This window comes from Helianthus annuus, chromosome 12, assembly GCF_002127325.2.
Source record: "Helianthus annuus cultivar XRQ/B chromosome 12, HanXRQr2.0-SUNRISE, whole genome shotgun sequence".
NCBI lineage: Eukaryota > Viridiplantae > Streptophyta > Magnoliopsida > Asterales > Asteraceae > Helianthus > Helianthus annuus.
Genome location: NC_035444.2, coordinates 154,756,940 through 154,776,455, shown reverse-complemented (window position 1 = coordinate 154,776,455; position 19,516 = coordinate 154,756,940). Strand labels below are relative to the sequence as shown.

Here is a 19,516-nt window from a genome sequence, read left to right as displayed (position 1 = left end):
CAACCTATCAAGATGAAGGTGTGGTGGTGGTGGTGGCGGCGGAGGTGGAGGCAACGCCACCGAAAGAGAGTCGTGTTTATTCCTCTCATGGAGCCTCCGAAGCCTCCTTAAGATTTGTGACTGATTTTTCTAGCTCACCCATTAGCATATGATCATGTACACTCCCAATGTCATGGTCATCACTTCCCTTAATCATTATGAAAGACGAGCTTCCTCCTCCATCTAAACCGCCCAAGTGGTCTTTATGTGGCCTTATCAGGGACGGGGTTTTGGGTTGTTTAATCGTGGGGTGATGCCCATGTGACGGAGAATGAGAACTACTTGAATTAACATCTAGGGGGAATGATGAGAGCTTGAGGATGTTTCTCATTATTTGCATGACTTCCTCACATGGAGATCTCTTCTTTGTCATGTGTGAAGTAATTTTGAGTAAATAAATTGAAACCCGCATCGCTATTTATTTATCGTGTTATAAAATCTCGTGTATGATAAGAAATCTTAAAAAAATGGAAATTATTCTGTGGGGTATATCATATGTCGGGCAGGCCCGTTAGGCTTACTAATCTAGGTACAGGCCTAGGGCCACCAAAAATCAAGGGCCTCTAATTTTTAGTAAAGTTTTATATATTGTATATGTATTAGGCTCAAATAAAAATCAAAACTAAACCATATTTTCTTAATACAGTTACACAGATAAAAAAATGTTTAGGAAAAAAGGCCCACATTCAAGGCCCAGATTCGAAATTAAACCACAGACACAAGTGCAGTCTGTAGCAACCATCTACCACTCGACCTCATCCGAATTCCGTGAATCAGCGCCAAAAATCCATAAAATTGAGCCGCAGTCATCGTTCCTACCTCCTATCGCAACCTACTCTTTCGATTTTCTAGGTTATCGGCTATCACTAACGGTAATCACTCATGGCGTTGGGTCTGTCGGGATTGGAAGAGAATTTATAGGCAAACTTACGGCTAATTAATAAACCTAGGTTAACTTTATCAGCTAATTTTTTTATTAATCTCTATATGTTTTGCCAAAGGGCCTCCACTTCGTAGTCCGCTCAGGGTATACAAAAACGATGGAACGGCCCTGATCATATGCTTGAAAGTGGATGGTATAAATAATGTGTTATCATTTTTGAGTAAGGTAAGTTTTTGGGTAACGGTTTGAGTAAGGTAAGTTGTTGATCTTAAAGTACCTGATTCCAACATTGGACTATGATGGGATTATTAAGTTGTCACATTGACAAATAACGACAAAGTAGAGAAAAAATGCATCAATTTTTCAAATAATTGAAACTTTATCAGAATAACTAAACTTTATCCGAAAAACACGCTTAGGTAATACCCGGTTTGAAGAACAAAAGTCATAACCTAAGGTGCTCAAGAATATCTAGCTATATGCCTAAGATACGTATAAGAATCGGATCAGATAAAAACCATAGTTTTCAAAGCAACAAGACGATTTTTTAGCTATGTGTTTTAATCCGAAAATTTGATCCGGGTATTTGTAATGAAGATGGTTTTAAAAGGTAATAGTTTTAAGGGTTTGGATATTCTAAAAACGCCCAAAACAGTAAAAACGTTAGGTGCTGATATGTTACAGACATTTTAAACTAGAAAGCAATGCGACATTTAAATTATAGTCTTTCGTTACAACCACAAATACATATTAAATAAAATCCGGTTTTTTAACAGATGAGAGAAAACAACCATGCATGGTGAAGTTGTAATTTGCTGAAAACTAAGTAGTATCAGCAGCTGCCAAACGCTTATAATCAACGCGAAAGTAGGAACACATTTTAGAATAGAATGATATCCGATACTCATTCCATCGAGTAAGCGTGGTCTGAGGAGGTAACCGCGGTGAGCAGATAACAAAACGTAAGATCTTGTTAATCTCTTTCTTCGAGAGTACAAAAGCCTCATCGTTGCTGCTAAGCTTCGTCTTGTGCTTAAACACAGGATTCTGCAGCCAAACCAAATAATAACAATTTATTTATTAAGCTTTAACTTGTTGGTTGATGGGATCTTGTCAACCCACTTAAAATATGGTCTTGGCACTAGTGGGATCTTGTCAACCCACTTACTGTTGTCACCAAAAACACAATATTATTAGTCAATAGAAAACTAACATTAACATTAACATTAACAATAACAGTAGTAGTAGTAGTAGTAGGAGTACCTGCGAGTCATCAAAACCACATCGTCCTTGGAAGCAGCCTCTAGATGCAGATAATCGATGCCAAAACAGGAACATAGTTTACAGTAGAATGACATCCAACTCCCACTCCATTCCATAAATTTCTTTGGAGTAGGCGTTATCCGTGAGTAAATAGTTCTCATAAGCTCAAAAACCATGCTGATAGATAGTCGTGCGTCATCATCAAACTCATTAACATACGGATATGTGAGATAGGTATAGCCTGAAATATCGTATTTAGGCAGAGAGGTGTCGTAGTCCGCAATAAGGGATGCTGCATTCTCCTTGTCGCTGCAAAACATCGAATGACAACAAGAATAAAGAGTAAAATGCCAAAATGGTACCCGAGTTTAGGCCATTGTTGACACTTTGGTCCAAAGTATATTATTTTAATTAATCGAGGAGTTAACAGAAAATTCCAACTTTAATAATAACAATAACAATAATAATAACAATACTAATAATAAAGAACGATGAATTCTTTTTTTTTTTTTTTTGAACGGCCAACAAACTCAATCCCGAGCACTCTCGGGGCACCGCACCCACTGGACAACCGGAGTACTCCGAGAGTAACCCGAGTCCACCACCAATTCCGGGGAAAACCCGGTAACCCACCCGCCCGTAGGCACGACAGTGAAATTACCGGTAAAACCCGTTTGGCTCAAGGATCCAACCCAGGTTTCCCTAGGTCTCCTATCATTGCCCACCAGTGCCTCACTCTGCACCAAGTGAGAGTCGAACCTGCATCTTTCAAGAGAAATGCAAGCCCTCCACCACTTGATTGATCTAGAGATCATTGGCAAGAATGATGAATTCTACTACATTAGATAAAAACTTACTATTTCCAGCCAACTGGCAGATGAGAATAGAAGAAGTCACAAAAGAAACTAATTTTTTTGTCAACTAGGGCTGAATCTAAACCTCTCTGCATAAGATGGACTGATTCCTTAATCAACAAGTATAGATGATATGGAATACGACGAGGTTCAGTCCCAGGAGCATAAAACCCGATTTTGAATGGTCTGGTAAACCTTGTCCGCCGGCTGGGGCGGACCTAGCATATAAGAAGGGGCAACCTCCGCTACGGCTTGGCGCTCCGGCGGTAGTGTAAAATTAGTGTAAATTTTGAAAAAAATTGACGTTTTTACGGTTTCGTTACGGCTTTTTTATAAAACGTTACGGCTTGGCGGATTTTCTAGATCCGCCACTGTCCGCCGGCGAATAAATTCCCTATGCTTTGTCTAAACAGAGAACTCGATTAAAACAACAATAATAGACGAAATATATATATATATAGTGTTCGATCTTACCTCGTACGTTCTTTCCGCACGGCTCATCTTACTGTTTGTTCAACAAAAACAAAATCATGAGAAAACAATCAAAAACATACATGGGATTCAATTCAGCTTACCGTTTCTTCTTGCGATTGCGATTGCGATTGGGATTGGTATTGCGACTGCCCATGATGCGATGCGAAACCCTAAGAACCGATCTGTTTTCAGATATTGATTTTTTGTTTTAGGGTTTCTGATAACCTCCTTAACGCTCTGTTCCCGAGTTAACTTAACGAGGGATAAGAAAAGAAAGTAAAAGTGAGAAAGGAAATGACGAGAAAGGAAGAAAAAAGATGTCTTTCCCACCATTTCCTCCCAAATCGGAAGGAAAGAAAAACTAAAGAATTTAGCCTAGTTTTCCTTTCATTTCTTATCTTTTCCTTCCTTAAATGAAACTCGGGAACACGACATGTTTTATTTTCCTTTCTCTTCCTTTCTTAAATGAAACTCTGGAACACAAAATATTTTTAGTTTCTCTTCGTTTCTTTTCCTTTCCTTCCATTAGTAAACTCTGAAACACAGTGTAAAAGAGAAGATGATAAGATGATAATTGGGCTGGGTTGGGTTTGACTCAAAACTGCATGCATATACATTCCAAGAAATATGTTTTTTTTTTCCTCTTATATATCTATTAACTAGGTTATCACCCGTGAATACTCACGGGTCGGGCATTTAAATTTTATTAAGCACAATTGTATGTATACTTTATAAAATGAAACATGTGTGACGAATAAGATACATTAATTAAACATTAACAACGTCTGAAAAACAATAAGTCAACTTTCTAGATCTTCTATTAGTCCATCTTGGGTCGTATAAATGAATTTCGTGCATCTGATCTAAATTATGACCGAACCTATTAACCAATTAAATACACAGTACAAAAACTCCAATATTGGACAGGCCATCCCACAACACATACATAATTGATATATTCATGCATGTGTAGATATGTATCTACATATACATACTGAGAAAATTAGCAGGCTTTAGAATAAAACAATCAACCAATCATACTTATATTTTTTGTTTAATAAATGGAAAAAGAAAAAAACTGAATATGCATGATATAATTTTTCTAAAAACAAAAGCTAAAGCTATTGTAATTTCATTTTCTACCATTTGTTGCTCATCTCTGGAATAATAAAGTAAAAGAGCTATAACACTACAAAACTCAAAGTCAACCTCATGTTCTCGCCTAAAAAAGTTAGTAGCATCTCTAATCTCTATTATTCGGGTAGGATTTAGTACTTCAGTACTCCAAACATCTATGCTTGCGATCGATATCTTCAATCCTGAATCAAAGTTATTTACCAACAATATTAGTCAAATAATACACTTTTGGAGATAACCCAAACCCAAACATTTGAAGCCCATTAATGTTATGCTGAGGCTCTAAAGCCTCATGAGCAAACTTTGCAATATCTTGATTAAGCATCTACAACACCAGTTTTAAACACAATATTTCTGACCACGTACCCAACCCTATAGTGTTTTCTTCGTAGATATTAATGATAAGAATAAAAACATTAACTTTTTGCCATTTTCTTCGTAATAAGTTACATCTAACCCTCCCCTTTTATGAAACATGGCTACTGTAGAGACATTAATAAAATAAAAATTAATCCAGTTTTGGGTAATCCCAACCACATACCCGATTAAAGCCAGTTTGTCTCATACCCGACCCATACCCGTCATCGTATCTATCACCGTATGTATCTTGTTTCATCCTTCGATCCATACGAATCATAAATAGTACACAAATTAAAAACAAAACAGGGAAATAAGGGTTTGAAGCAAAGAATTAGGCATAATCAATAGCTGATAAAAAAACATGAAAAGAATTGCTTGGTTTCTTGAATCTCGATTACAGGAAATGCCTAATCCATGAAGAAGAGAATGGTAAATCTACATTTTACAAAGCTCAAAAAACGAATCACAGAAAAGTAAGTTACCTTAATGAGAATTAAGGTGCAAGATTGTGGTGGTGTCTTGTGTTACATGGCTGTATAAGAAATCAAGCCCCATCATTTCAGCAACGCCAACAAACTATCCACTCCCGTTCACCTACATAATCACAAACCAAATCATTCATGTTAAAGTACTTATGTCAATTTTGACCCGTTAACTTTTGAACCGATTTGAGTATGTTCTATTTCTATCTTTCCCAAGTCAAAAGGGTTGAGAGGGTCAAACAGGTCAGATTCACCTAAAGTGTATTTTTAATGCATATGTAAACCTCCTAAACTATTTTATTCCAAAGATTTAGAACATTGATTAGATTATTAGTGAGATAAGGTAACTTTTGTAGTCATTTGTAACCTTATATATTTATGCAAAATTCAAAAAATTCGGACAAAGAAGTAGTTCAACCAAATCCATTTTAGACCAGTATTAACCCATAAACTTACCATCACCAAGAGAACATGAGTATATCCAACTCATAACCTTCCACTGGTATAGTTAGTTGAACCTCATACAGGTCATCACTTGCCGTTTGTCCTGTAATATGCAAAGGATTTCAAATATTCCACTTAAACGGGTAAAGTTGGTCATACGGATAAAAAGTCGCCAAAAGTGATATTATCTTTGAACCGTTCAAAATCAAAATCAAAATCAATATCCAAAAGTGATATTATATTGGAACCATTCAAAACTAATAAAGCTACAACCACCAATGTAAAGCAAATTAACTTGTCTCTAAGTGCGTGATCTAGGCTCTAACTCTAAATTCTTAATCCTCCATTCAAACTACCGGAGGAACAACTGTACCCCCCCCCCCAAGCGGTCCTATCCCACCTAAATTATTATTCCTAACCCAATCTGAAAGCCCGACCACAACACCATTCCTTGTCATTGACTGATTAGGTTGTATATATCCGAAAAGGCAAGGTTTTTTAATAGTCTCAACCTTTTGTCATTGTAGTTAAGCAAAGTCATTTTTATTGTGTAGATTGTAGAATACTCAGTTTTTTAGCAATTTCATATGCATTTCATGCTTATTCATGTGATAGTAGACCTGGTCATTGTTGCTCAAGCCATTAATTTATGATGAGAGTATTCAAAGAAATTAGTTTTGTGAACTCATAATCAATTTTGAATTGGACATTTTGAAGAGAAGTACCTTTAAAAAATTATGTTAACAAACCATATAGAAAGAACACATACCTGATTACGCAGAGGAGAATAAAAACAAACCGAGTTGGATAACTCTCTACTCGTCACAACATCATAAGTAGCAGATGCGGTAGAACCATTTGAGCCAAAAGTGGAACCAAAAATCGGGCCTTTTCTCATAAGCAGATCCTATAAAAATTGAGTCGATACGTTGATTCATTGGTAAACGCACAAAATTTAGCAAGCACATAACCTTCTACTTGAAACCAAGAGTCTTCATCCTATTGAACTGACAGAAAAAGGAAAATCATAAATAGGCTAAAACTAAATATGTTATAAGAGAAGTATCTTAACTTCTGTTACAACAAACAGAGTTGGATAAAGTTTCAACTTTTTTTGTCAGGTGCTTTAGATTGATACGATAGACCTACAAAACTAAGAATGCAAATAAATAACATGAATGACCCCATATACTTCTTGGAACTGAATTATGCAAGAACTTTGCTACTTCTAACCCACCATATACTTTTGTTTACTTATATCACTGCATCATTAGCATCTTTACAGGTTCAGCAGAGAAAGTAAACGACAAACTAAAATTTTATATTTGCATCACAGAAAGAAAGAGGGAACAGAGAAATAGGGGTTTGAAGCAAAGAATTAGGCATAATCAACAACTGATAAAAAAACATGAAAAGAATTGATTGGTTTCTTGAATCTCGGTTATAGGAAATGCCTAATCCATGAAGAAGGGAATGGTAAATCTACATTTTACAAAGCTCAAAAAACGAATCAGAGAAAGTAAGTTACCTTAATGAGAATTAAGGTGCAAGATTGTGGTGGTGGCTTGTGTTACATGGCTGTATAAGAAATCAAGCCCCATCATTTCAGCAACGCCAACAAACTATCCACTCCCGTTTACCTAAATAATCACAAACCAAATCATTCATATTAATGTACTTATGGCAATCTTGACCCGTTTACTTTTGAACTGATTCGAGTATGTTCTATTTCTATCTTTACCAGGTCAAAAGGGTTGAAAGGGTCAAACAGGTCAGATTCACCTAAATTATGGAACTGTCACACACATATGATATTAAAATTTATGAATTTCTCCAAAAGCTATAAACAGTAGACCGTTTGGCCGAATGGTATAAGCCTATAAGGTGCCAGATTTAGGTTTAGGCACTGGTTTGAAAGCGTGTGGGTTTAAATCCCAGAGCTGTCAATGTTTTTTCTTAATCTATCTTTCATTTATTGTTAACTTATTGTACTGTCCCATTTATATTCTAAAGTAGTTTCTTCAAATATTATAACCATGTGACAGTTTGGCCGAGTGGTCCAAAGCGCCAGAATTAAGCTCTGGTCCGAAAGGGGGTGGGTTCAAATCCCATAGTGGGCATAATTTTATATTAATCTATCATTTTCAAAAATTAATGATGAATCCTAATTCTATACAACTAATCAACAATTATCTAATCTGTATTAGGTAGAAGTAGACAGAAAAACAATTGATTCCCAACTATTATTCAACAAAATTTAAGTTCATTCAGGATACTATATGAGGTCATACATAAATCAAATACTTTAAAAATCAAAGCTAACTCAAGTTCATTCAAGATGCTTTATGAGGTCATACGTAAATTATATACTTTAAAACCAGACACATGTTGAGAGAACACATATAAAAAGAAGCAACATTGGCATACATAAAAAGCAAAACTGAAAAAACTTTTGAATAAAAGAACCGTAAGCAGGAGTCAAACCACTGCCTCCTAAAACGAAGGAATATGCATAACCACTAAACCAGAGTGTAGTGTAAACTTGATAAACCTACGAATCCAATATTTAGTAATACACTAACTAAACAGCAAGCAATTTGTCCATGTCATCTTTATACATGATGTCACAAAGAGGAAATGAAAAGCAACATAAACTCACCTGAAAACCGGCGATGACCTACGTTATCATCCCCGAAAATCCAAAAGCAATGACATGAGAACAATGAACAACTAATAAACACATAGAGAGCGAAAGTTAGAAAACGTGTCCTGTTCATGCAGCGAAATAAGAGACGCTAAACAAATATAATCCATTCAATGTTGTTCACATCTTCGAGAAGATTAACTTGTTGACCGTCTGTTAAGACATCCTTGTTGACAGTCAGAGGCTCTTCAAGATGAATTTCAACATTGTTCTGAACAACGTGTTGTGAAACTTCATGCATAGCATTTGGTGCTTGAACTGAAACTTCATAATCATACCATGGTCAAATATCATTGTCATGTAATTTGACTTAAAACATAGTCAAAGTAGATTTTATATAAGTTTACTAAAACAGACACACACACACACACACACATGTGGCCGTCAGATCTGTTCCATGAAGCTTTTATTACTCAGTGGCAATTTCGTAAGTAGCGTGAAAACACGTCAAGTCAAAATTTGATTCATTTGTATATAGTGTATTCACTGGTGAATACTGAATACACATGGTTTTACGTTAATTACGAAAATGTCACTGCACTCGAATAATGTGTTCACTAATACACTATATTGTTTTCACGTTGATTAGATTTTTATTGGTTCTTATTTGAACCGAATATATGTTCTGAATAAATTTACTGACCGCTGCTCTCTCTTAAAACTTTATCTAACGAAAGTTGACTTTTTTCCAAATCTGTTGTACCGTTGGAGATATGTGCGTTAGCTTCTTGCATTTGACGGATTTAGGTTAGAAGATAGAGAAGAGACTCCACCAGCATTATTTTTCATATCTAAACTCTGAACGGCTACTGAAACGTTAAGATCAGTGACATTATTCTCCACCTTTTCCAATTTAAATATGTTCGAAAACCAGCTTTTCTTTAAAGGCACTTCCTTCAGAGAAAGTTCACTTTTTTCTTCATTGTTTTTATTTCCAAAGCCGCGAAATAACTTAAACCCATTTCCTGCAACATCAAACAATTTATATAAAAACACAAAAACTGAAAAAAGAAAAAAAAAGATAGATAGATAGATGAGACTGATACCTGTGGGCATTAAAATGCTGAAGCATGACAAACATCTGAATACATATGGCTCTAGTTGATGATCATATTCATTAGGTGTTGGTGGTTGAACTTGATCGTCTGTTGAATTAGCTAAACCAACATTCGATTCAGAAGAAAGAGAAGAAACTGGAGTTTCCGTTTTGTTACGTTCGATTCATAAACACACAGCTCATTCAAGAACATAAAGAAAATAAAAAAGATCCCAGCAAGACCTCCACCAAAATTGTTTAGGACCTACCAAAGTCAAGCTCATCCCACCAGACGTACTTTTTGCTCCATCATTGTTATTTGACATAAATTCACCCAACATATAAAGAATTTCAAATCAACCCTACAACAGTTTCACACAAATAATCCTATAAACAATCAACAATCCACAAAAACCCTAAGTCCTAACTTAATAAGCAAGAACACGAAGAATTACATAAGGTGATGTAAGAAACCATTAAACCCCATCAATTTATAATACTGAGATACTCGGTCGATTACCCAAAGAAACATTTAGAAAAATTACCTGGATTGATGAGCAGATTGCTCCCACTTTTATTTTATTCCACTTCAAACATTCATCAAAATCGTACAAACTGTCTTATGTGCACTATTTAGAAACAATAGGTAAAAGTATCACCATGTAACACTAAGGTATAACACAAAACATTGAACTTTACTGTATAATCTAATAAAAATACAATATAATTAAAATAAAATAGGGAGATTACACCTGTCCCAGTACCAGATCTTGCAAGGTTGTCTTTCAAAACAAAAAATCCACCAGGTTTAAGCTTAAGCGTAGCCTGCACATAATGGCCATAATGATTTGTAAAATATTGGCATTTTCTGTTGGTGAATCTTTTGAGGTTTTTAATTGTACAGCCCGTAATAATTATTTCAACCAAAATTAAACCTAATTTAAACATCTAACAACTACAAACTCTCTTAATCTCAAACAAATAATCCAATTGTAAAAAAACATCTAACAACTCTTAATCTCAAAGCAATTAAACCCTAACCCCAAAGAAGGAAGAAGTGAATCGAGAGATAACTTACCAATCGGGTTTGGATGATGGATCAGTTTTGGATGATGAATCGGCGGCGAAGAATGAGAAGAACCAGCGTATTGAAGAAGAGAGAACATACCAATCTAGGGTTTGTCAAAAAAGTTTGTTTATAGGATTTATAGGATCCATATTACCCATAAATCCGACCCGAATTTAGTCGGATCCCGCGTCCAAATAGTGGTTTTTGTTTGTGTACAAAGAATAAAAGGAATTCCCTCCCAAAATCACCATCTATTCAACAATAAGTTGCCACATCATCAATTTGGCTTCACCATTCAAGGACAAATAGCCCAAATCATCTCCTTTATTAATATATATAGATTAGAGAATGGATATCGTACAATATTTGTAACTTTTATTGAACTAGGATTGCGACCCGCCGCAATACGGCGGGGATTCTTTAGATATAACTAAGTCAATCTATGACCCGCATATTATGTTAAACCTGTCAAACGGGAGAAAATAAACGATGTAAAAACGTTCACCCACACACGCACGTTGCGTCGTGTTAACTCGCAAAATTTAGAACGAAACGTAAAAACATTAAACCAAAGACGCACGTTGCGATGTGTTAAGTCACAAAATTTAGAACCAAGCATAAAGCAAAAAAAATGCGGAAAATGAAAACTATAAAGGACCAAAGTTGAAAGTAAAAAAAAAGTTATGAGAATATATTGCAAAAGATAAAAATTTTTGGGTTAACAGTAAAAAAAAAAACAAATAGTTTTGGGTTAAAAGTAATTTATGAAATACTTTCGGGTGAAAAGTAAAAAAAGCACTTTTTTTTGGAAAACCCCCAAAGCCAGCGTTACGACAACCATATGTATAACCACCCCGCGTTGAGGCGGAGCGTAAAACGGTGTGTCAGATAGTACTAATGTCACACAACCGTCATCGACCACCAACACTGACTCGACCTAGGATACGTGTGTTGCGACGAACCTATCAAACATGGAAAAATAGAGGTAAAAACGTTGAACCACACATGCACGTTGCATTGTATTAACTCGAAAAATTTAGAGCTATACGTAAAACGAAAATTTGCGAAAGATGAAAAGTATAAGTGACAAAAGTTGCGTAGTTAAGTTGCAAATAATGAAATGTTTTTGGTTAAAGTTAAAAAAAAAACAAATTAGGTAAGGTTAAAATTGAAAAAGGTAAAAAGATTTTGGTTAAAAGTAAAAAAATCAAGTTTTTTTTTTTTGAAAAACTCTTGAAGCACAATGTACAAGTGGTATTGCACAAAAAAGTTGCAAACTTATATATGGAATAATAAACGCTGATGTATAAGCTATAAATGCTAACAATATATTGTTCATAAAACTCATAAGATACTTTATGGTCATTTATGACCGTAATTGCACAAGTCCAAACTATTTGGAAAAAAAAATGTAATATTTCTGTAAATGGACACACAACAAATATTAAAAGACTAGGTTATAACCCCGTGTATTACACGGGTTAAATAAATGAATTTTATATACCAAAATTTAAAGTCTCCTTTATTGCACGGGTTGAAAAAATATAATTTTATATATTAAATAATAAAATAAGTTATATCAATAAGAAACATATGTATTGTACGGGTTGAATAAATGTAATATTATATATGTAACATTGTTTACCAAATAATAAAAAAAAATATATTTTTAAAAACCCCCGTGTATTACATGGGTTTAATAAATATGATTTTATATACCAAATAAAAAAATATATTTAAAAAACTAACGGAGTTTTTTATATTTAAAGTAGAATAAGATTGAATATTAATATTTATTTATTTCGTTAATATAAGATTGAAAAATCATATGATTGAATAGGTGGGAGGTTTTATTATGATAAATCGGTTAACCGTACTGAATGATAAAGATAATAGTAATTGTTGAACAAATTAATTAATCGAATTTAACACAAACATTTGTGATGTTAGGCGGATTTTTTTTAATTATTTGAAAGTTAACATCAACTTTGGAATTCATATGAATTTTTATTAGATTTGATTAAATATTATTGATAATAAAAATTTGTATTAGATTAGATTTTAGATTTGATTAAATATTATTAATAATAAGAGTTTATATTAATTTAGATTAAATATTATTATTTTTAGTATTATTAATAATTTTAATCAATTAAATGAGAGAATGACAAGTGTCTCAAAACACGTTTCTTTTATTATATAGTATAGACTAGTTTAAGAACCCGCAAGGTTCGCGGGTGGACTAAAACACAAATGAATAAGTTTAATTTATTGAAGTAATCGTTTGAATTAAATAACCGTTCAAGTAATAATAAATAGTAAACTACAATGAGACAAATAATGTAATATCTCGAGATACATGATGATGCAAATTTGTGTAATATTATGTTTATGGAAGATAATGGATAGCGAATTATAAGTGAACGTACTGTTTATTTATGTAGAATTTTAGGTTAATATTTAAGTGTGTGTATGAGTATACATGTTTTGTATTATGTTAACAAAATTGATTAAAAAACAACAAAAAATAAACATTAAATGACTTCAAAAAAATGTTATGGATCATTTTAGAGAACAGTTACATGGAGTGAATGATCAAACGATGAATGAGTACATGGAGATCACAAGTCACGAAATACTTCTTTGTAAACTACATTTGTCGTTTTATTAGTAGGTTTGCCGTCATTGTCGAAAATCAGAAGTTTAACTCCTTGTCTGGTTTTAACTCTCGATAAAGCAACATACAGCTGACCATGGGTGAAAACTGGCTGTTTCAGATACAGACCAACTCTAGACAGTGATTGTCCCTGACTCTTGTTAATAGTCATTGCGAAACAAACAGCCAACGGAAATTGTCTCCTTTGAAACTCAAAAGGAATTTTTTTATCAGAAGGTATCAAACTAATCCTTGGTATATAAGTGCGAGTGCCTATGTTCCCTCCGGATATTATCTCGGCTTCTATTACACGGTTATACATTTTTTTGACCTGTAGTCGTGTACCATTGAAAAGACCATTTTGTTGGTCAATGTTACGTAAGAGCATCACCGGCACGCCTACTTTTAGTGCTAGCCTATGATTAGGTAAGCCGGATACTTTAAGACCGTTAAGCACATCAGGAGAGTATAGTTTTTGTTGTGTAGCGTTTGGATTTTCAGACTGACAAAGACTGTCTAAACTAAGATATTCTCGTTCTTCACCTGGGAATAGTGACAACAACCGATCATTAATTTCATGCACAACCTCGTTCTTAGCTGCAAGTATAGCCCTCTCACTGAAATAATTTTGATTGTTGAAGTTTTCAAGAATTGAAGGATACACAAAATCAATTAAAGTTGAAATGGGGTCCGATGTATCAGTGATCAGAAGATCGCTTGGTATTTCAATTGATGCTTCTCCATCATTTGGACCACCAACATTTCCCTCACCTATATCCAAAAGCCATTTTGCAAATTGTTTTATTTCTTCAGCATCCGATGCTGAACTTCCAACTGTTAACCTCATGTTTTTTGTTAGTCTCAGCAACTTACATGTATTCCACAGATAAGACGAACTTAATGAGGCATTGACAATCTCTTGTCTTCCACCATTTGGAACAACAGGAAGGATCTGTCTAAAATCGCCTCCTAAAACAATAACCTTTCCTCCAAAGTGGATATTTAATCTGTTGGAAGTGTCGATATTGAAAATGTCGTTCATTGTTCTATCCAACGCTTCGAATGCATGCTTATGGACCATAGGCGCTTCATCCCATATAATCAAGTTTGTTTCGTGTAGTAGTCTAGCTACATCTCCATCAGGTTTTATATTACAAACTGAATCCTCTGTAAGATTCAATGGAATACGAAACCTGGAATGCGCGGTCCTGCCACCAGACAATAACAACGAAGCGATCCCACTGGAAGCAACGTTTAATACAATTTGACCTTTTGATCTGATTGCCGCAGATAATGTCTTCCATAAGAAGGTCTTCCCGGTCCCACCATAGCCGTACACAAAAAAAACCCCACCTTTGTTACCCTCAATTGCGTTGATTATTTGTTGGAAAACTGACCGTTGCTCCTCAGTTAGCAAATCCAGTTGATTATTAAATTCAATTTCAAGATTGGTTTGGTCGTAGATACGCTCCTCGTTAATCAAACGATTGTCTGAATCAGACATAGACGCATTATCTGGGTACGGCATTGTCTCAAATCTTTTGAGTGATGAGTTGTTTCTAGCTAAGAATTTTTCAACTTCACTCAAAACGTAGTTTTTAAGCTGCTCATCTGGAATTGATAAAGCTGTAAAAAATGAAAAAAAAATATTATGTAATCAAAAAATATTTAATGAACCAAACCATATATCATAAATGAAACACAAAACCATGTTTTCTTTAAACCGAAATAGTTTTTTTTTTTTTTTTTTTTTTTTTTTTTGTATCACAACCAAAAACAAAAAAAAGGGGAGAAGATCAACATTTTGTGTAAAAGAATTACCTGGAACTCGATGATATTTTCTAAGTCTGTAGATAAAGTCGTCTGTCATGTATCTCCATGTGCTTTCCCATACAACCTCCGGTCTGGATAACGTATTTGTTAATAGCAAAGTAGCAAATAAATTACGAAGATACGAAGGGGATCCTGTTTCATTTGCTTCCTTGATTGCCTCATTGTATTCTGTGTCATCGTCCAAAAGACCGAGTGCATAACATGCATCTCTAAATGTATCATATACCTTACCATCAACTGTTTTAATATCATCAAAAGATTTTGGTCCTTTCACTTTGTTAAGAAGAATTCTTAAAAAATAGGCTTCCCCAAGAGACGGACTTACAGCGTGAATTCTCCCAATTGACTTATGTCTTTGTCTAGGTTCCCAACAACGTTTATCAAGCTTCCATACATACCAACTTGGAAACTGAACATATGTAAGTGTACGGGCCACTGTGTCATTCGGGTCTTTGTTACGTTCCATCCAGGAAAGAAACATTGATGCTTTGACAGATGGTTTGTTAAGGACTTGATTAATATCCTCGTCGGGTCCAAAAACAACAGGTTGTTTTCCGGGAAGATGGAAAGGCAGCCTTATAACAGAAGGAGTCCTGTAATGCACATCGTAGGCGAAGATCCTCCAAGATGCCTCACAAGCTGAGAGATACCTACAATCATAATATTCTTTGACCTCGTCCTGTTCTAGTTCTTCATTGTTATTATCATGTTGTACAACAGCAACGGTTGCTCTATCAGGGCCTTTATTTATATATTTAAACAAATATTTAATTGATCCGGCTTGATTGCACCACTCAACATTTATATGTGCCTGGTACCGTTTCAAAAGTTTTTTGTTGTATGGCACAACACTTCGGTTGTCTAAGTCGATTCCATTTTTTACTACAGAAGCACCATTATCTCTTCTTCTATATATTGGGAATCCATTTGAATCCGGTGTAGTATGATCTTGAAATTTCTTTGGAAAACCCTTCGAACACTTATTGTCAACCATACATGGACAACTTAAATTAGCGTTACCACATGGACCATGAATCATATAGTCTTTCACAAGCGCATATAATTCTGCATCTTCATCTTCATCAGGGATTTCTGCAGTTATAAATGGATCAACATGGTCTACCGTCGGAAGTTTGGATTCATTTTCCAAGAATAAGCATAGGTGGGCATGAGGCAATCCTCTCTTTTGAAACTCGATTGTGTAATCAACTGTACAAAAAGAAATCATTAGTAGATTTAAATAATCTAATATGTATATAAAAAGCAATTTGATAAAATACCTGCTGCAACTTTTCCAAATAGATGTCGTTCTTTAAAATCTTTGCAAATTGAATCCAACTTTATTTTAAACAATCTGCTCAGTATATCGGGCCTATCTTCAGGTTTAAGATTTGTGTCTCTAAGAAACCTTTTAACCTCAGGCCACTTTGGATTGCAAGTGATGGTTATAAAAAAATTCGGATAACCAAACCACTTACAGATAGCCATGGCATCTAAATAATTTTGCATCATATATCTAGCGCCACCGGTAAACGAAGAAGGCAAAAAGATTCGTTTTCCAACCTTAGATATGTCTTGCTGGCCCTTATTTCTTAATTCACATAGACTTTCATAGCTATCTGACCTTAGATTCTTTTGTTGAAGTCGTATGTAGTTAAGCCTTTCGCTCTCAATCATAGTATACGCACCAACCAAGAATTGTTGGAAGAGTCTCCTTGAATTTAGAATCAATGAAAACTGATTAATTCTGCTTGCACACGATATGCAAAGAACTCTCTCATTGTACAATTTGGACGTTTCTTATTGATTACGTCTACGACACCTCGATGAGGGATGTCAATTATGTAACCATCATCTCCATAAGGGAACAAAATAGGATATTGAAGTGCAAGGTATGAAGGATGCAATTCACTAATTCGTTTCAAAGTACCCGTCTGCGTTTCAATAACTATATCTCTATTGTTGATTGTGTTGGCAATATCCCCCACAATTAGAGCAGCAACTTCACCACAGGTTGGTAAATTATACGTTCGTCCATCCTTTTCTCTAATACCAATTAGACGAAGCTTGAGATTAAGATCAGGGTTTTCATGAAAACAGTCTCTAACCATCCTATAAGCTTTTACCAACTGATTTTCTGAATCTAAAACACATTTTATATGTTCAATCAGTTTACTATCAAGTTCAGCCACACTTGAGGAAGAGGTATCCTTGGAACGACTGGTTAAAAAAAAGCGGAGTGTCAAAAAACATCAATATTAATAAAAAAAATAGGAGATGTAAGTCGTGATTTACTTAACAACTAATACATTGGTCACCATGGTCGAAATAATCTGTAAAGTTAGTTGAAGAAAAAAAGAATATTACTTTACGAAGTAATATAAATATAAAAATAATATATACTATTTAATTAATTCAATAAATAAAGTAATTGTGATTATACCTGTTGAAACTCCTTTGTAAATTGCCTCATCTGTAGTTTCCTCTGTCGTCAAGTCAATCATTGGTATAGGAGATGTAAGTCGTGATTTACTTAATAACTTACGTTTTCCTGGTGACATCCTCTGTAAAGAAGAACTTTCGAGAATAGTAGATGTGTTGCTAGAAGTTGTGATGTTTGAAGATAGAGAAAAACGACGAATGTTTATTGGAGTAGTCAAGTTGTTTGTAAGACAACTAACATTACCTAAATAACATAATATACTCGAACTTATTAACTCTTTAAAACATATATATTGTATTTGAAATTAAATTTGCATTATTCGGTAAATATAATTTTTACTTGTAGGTACAACCGACGTTATAGGAGTAACATTGTGCGTGTTGAAAGATATCAATATTAAATCAGTAAAAGATGATAAAGTATTGGAAGGGTATAATTTTCGTTGTTGTAGACTTGTAGATCTTTTACTGTCTAAATATAATTTCCTTAACCTCCGTCTCTCTTTGTAGTCATTTTGAAGAAGTCTCGGGTTAAAAACTGTAATATTATAAAAAAACAGATAATTAACATATAAACATTATCCAATTAATAAATAAAATTTTTGTTAAAAATAGTATCCTACTTTAAACATTTATTAAAGTTTTACCTCCATATTCAATGGACGCCTCTGTTGTAACATTGACCATGTCATGCGGAATGGATAATGAACCAGAAGTAGATGTTATAACATCTATTGATTGTGATGTACCTTTTTGCATGCTATAATGTTTACCATGGATGTATAATTTTCTCAGTTTACGCCTCTCCTTACTCTCATCTTGAGTAAGTTTAGGGATGAAAACTTACAGACAATGATTAAATATAAAACACATATAAGCTACATGAAATATTAATGGTACGGGTTAAATTGAAAATGTAAATATTATTAAGATAAAAAGTTAAATAATACCGTTTGAAATGTTTCCCAAAGGTGTTCGATGCTGGACATCTGAGATAATAGGAAATACATGTGTATAAATACAATACATGTGTATAAATACAATTTGATGTATAAATACAATTAAAGTATTCGAAAATAGGTAACTCTAATGTGTAATACAATGGCATGTTATTTGACAAAGGAGTAACAGAAATGAAGTTGTATTGCAGTTTGGTAGCATATTACAATCTGCAGTAGTTTGAACGACGACATAAAAAATGGATTGGGAATGGACCAGAACTGATATGTTTCTTTCTTTCCGGCAGTGAAAATGATTTGTAAGTTCTTAACTTATATATGTATTAGTAACATTTATATTTTATAGTGAATCACTGTAGAACTATAAATTCCCTGTTTCATTTTACTATAAAATAATATGTTGTAATTATTATTTTTTATTATAAATCAACCGGTTTTATATGTATAATTTAATTACATTAAGTAAACAAATAGATTTTATAGTGTATATATATAACTTTGCAAAAATTAAGTAAAGATAGGGATTATTTTTGTAAATCAAATAAAGTAAGAATTGTGTTTATAAATCTAATAGTCATATCCGATATCAGATATCTATACATATACAGTGATTCTTATCTCTTTCTATATTGCCCCTTTATATAATACCTAACTTCATAAGCATACAAACTGGTTCAGTTGTTCGGCATTCACATTATCAGCATAGAAAGAGAAATCAGTAACAGGTACGATTCCAACTGATGTTCTCACATAACCTAGATCTTTAATTGCATTAGTGTTACAGATTTGCGATCTAAGTTTGGGGATTTTTCATAAATCGACATGTTCTGTGATAGACAACATCTAGTATTTAACGGCATCCAGTTCGTCGTTTCATCAAA

At 34.1% G+C, this 19,516-nt stretch overlaps 2 protein-coding genes across 14 annotated transcripts; both read right to left on the bottom strand.

Annotated features, from left to right (window-relative positions):
• Positions 1-1,609: 1,609 nt before the first annotated feature.
• Positions 1,610-10,983, bottom strand: LOC110895963. 13 transcript variants are annotated; one of them, XR_004873819.1, is made up of 13 exons: positions 10,755-10,983; positions 10,222-10,501; positions 9,687-10,038; positions 8,596-9,605; positions 7,465-7,576; positions 6,706-6,943; positions 5,949-6,039; positions 5,493-5,604; positions 4,723-4,832; positions 3,615-3,695; positions 3,514-3,544; positions 2,186-3,444; positions 1,610-2,089 (listed from the first exon to the last, which is right to left on the bottom strand). XR_004873819.1 is itself a non-coding variant. In XM_022143352.2 (3 exons), the coding sequence occupies exons 1-3, from the start codon at positions 3,132-3,134 to the stop codon at positions 1,654-1,656; spliced, it is 717 nt and encodes a 238-aa protein (XP_021999044.1). In that variant the 5' UTR covers positions 3,135-3,507; the 3' UTR covers positions 1,610-1,653. The 13 variants fall into 13 exon arrangements, 2 of the variants coding, with proteins under 2 accessions (XP_021999044.1, XP_021999045.1); XR_004873818.1 differs by having other exon boundaries at positions 1,610-1,969; XR_004873816.1 differs by having other exon boundaries at positions 1,610-1,969; positions 2,186-2,494; positions 3,615-4,048; positions 10,755-10,976.
• Positions 10,984-13,366: 2,383 nt separating this feature from the next.
• Positions 13,367-16,911, bottom strand: LOC110893555. Its single transcript, XM_022140659.1, has 3 exons — positions 16,515-16,911; positions 15,223-16,443; positions 13,367-15,027 (listed from the first exon to the last, which is right to left on the bottom strand). The coding sequence occupies exons 1-3, from the start codon at positions 16,909-16,911 to the stop codon at positions 13,367-13,369; spliced, it is 3,279 nt and encodes a 1,092-aa protein (XP_021996351.1).
• Positions 16,912-19,516: the final 2,605 nt, after the last annotated feature.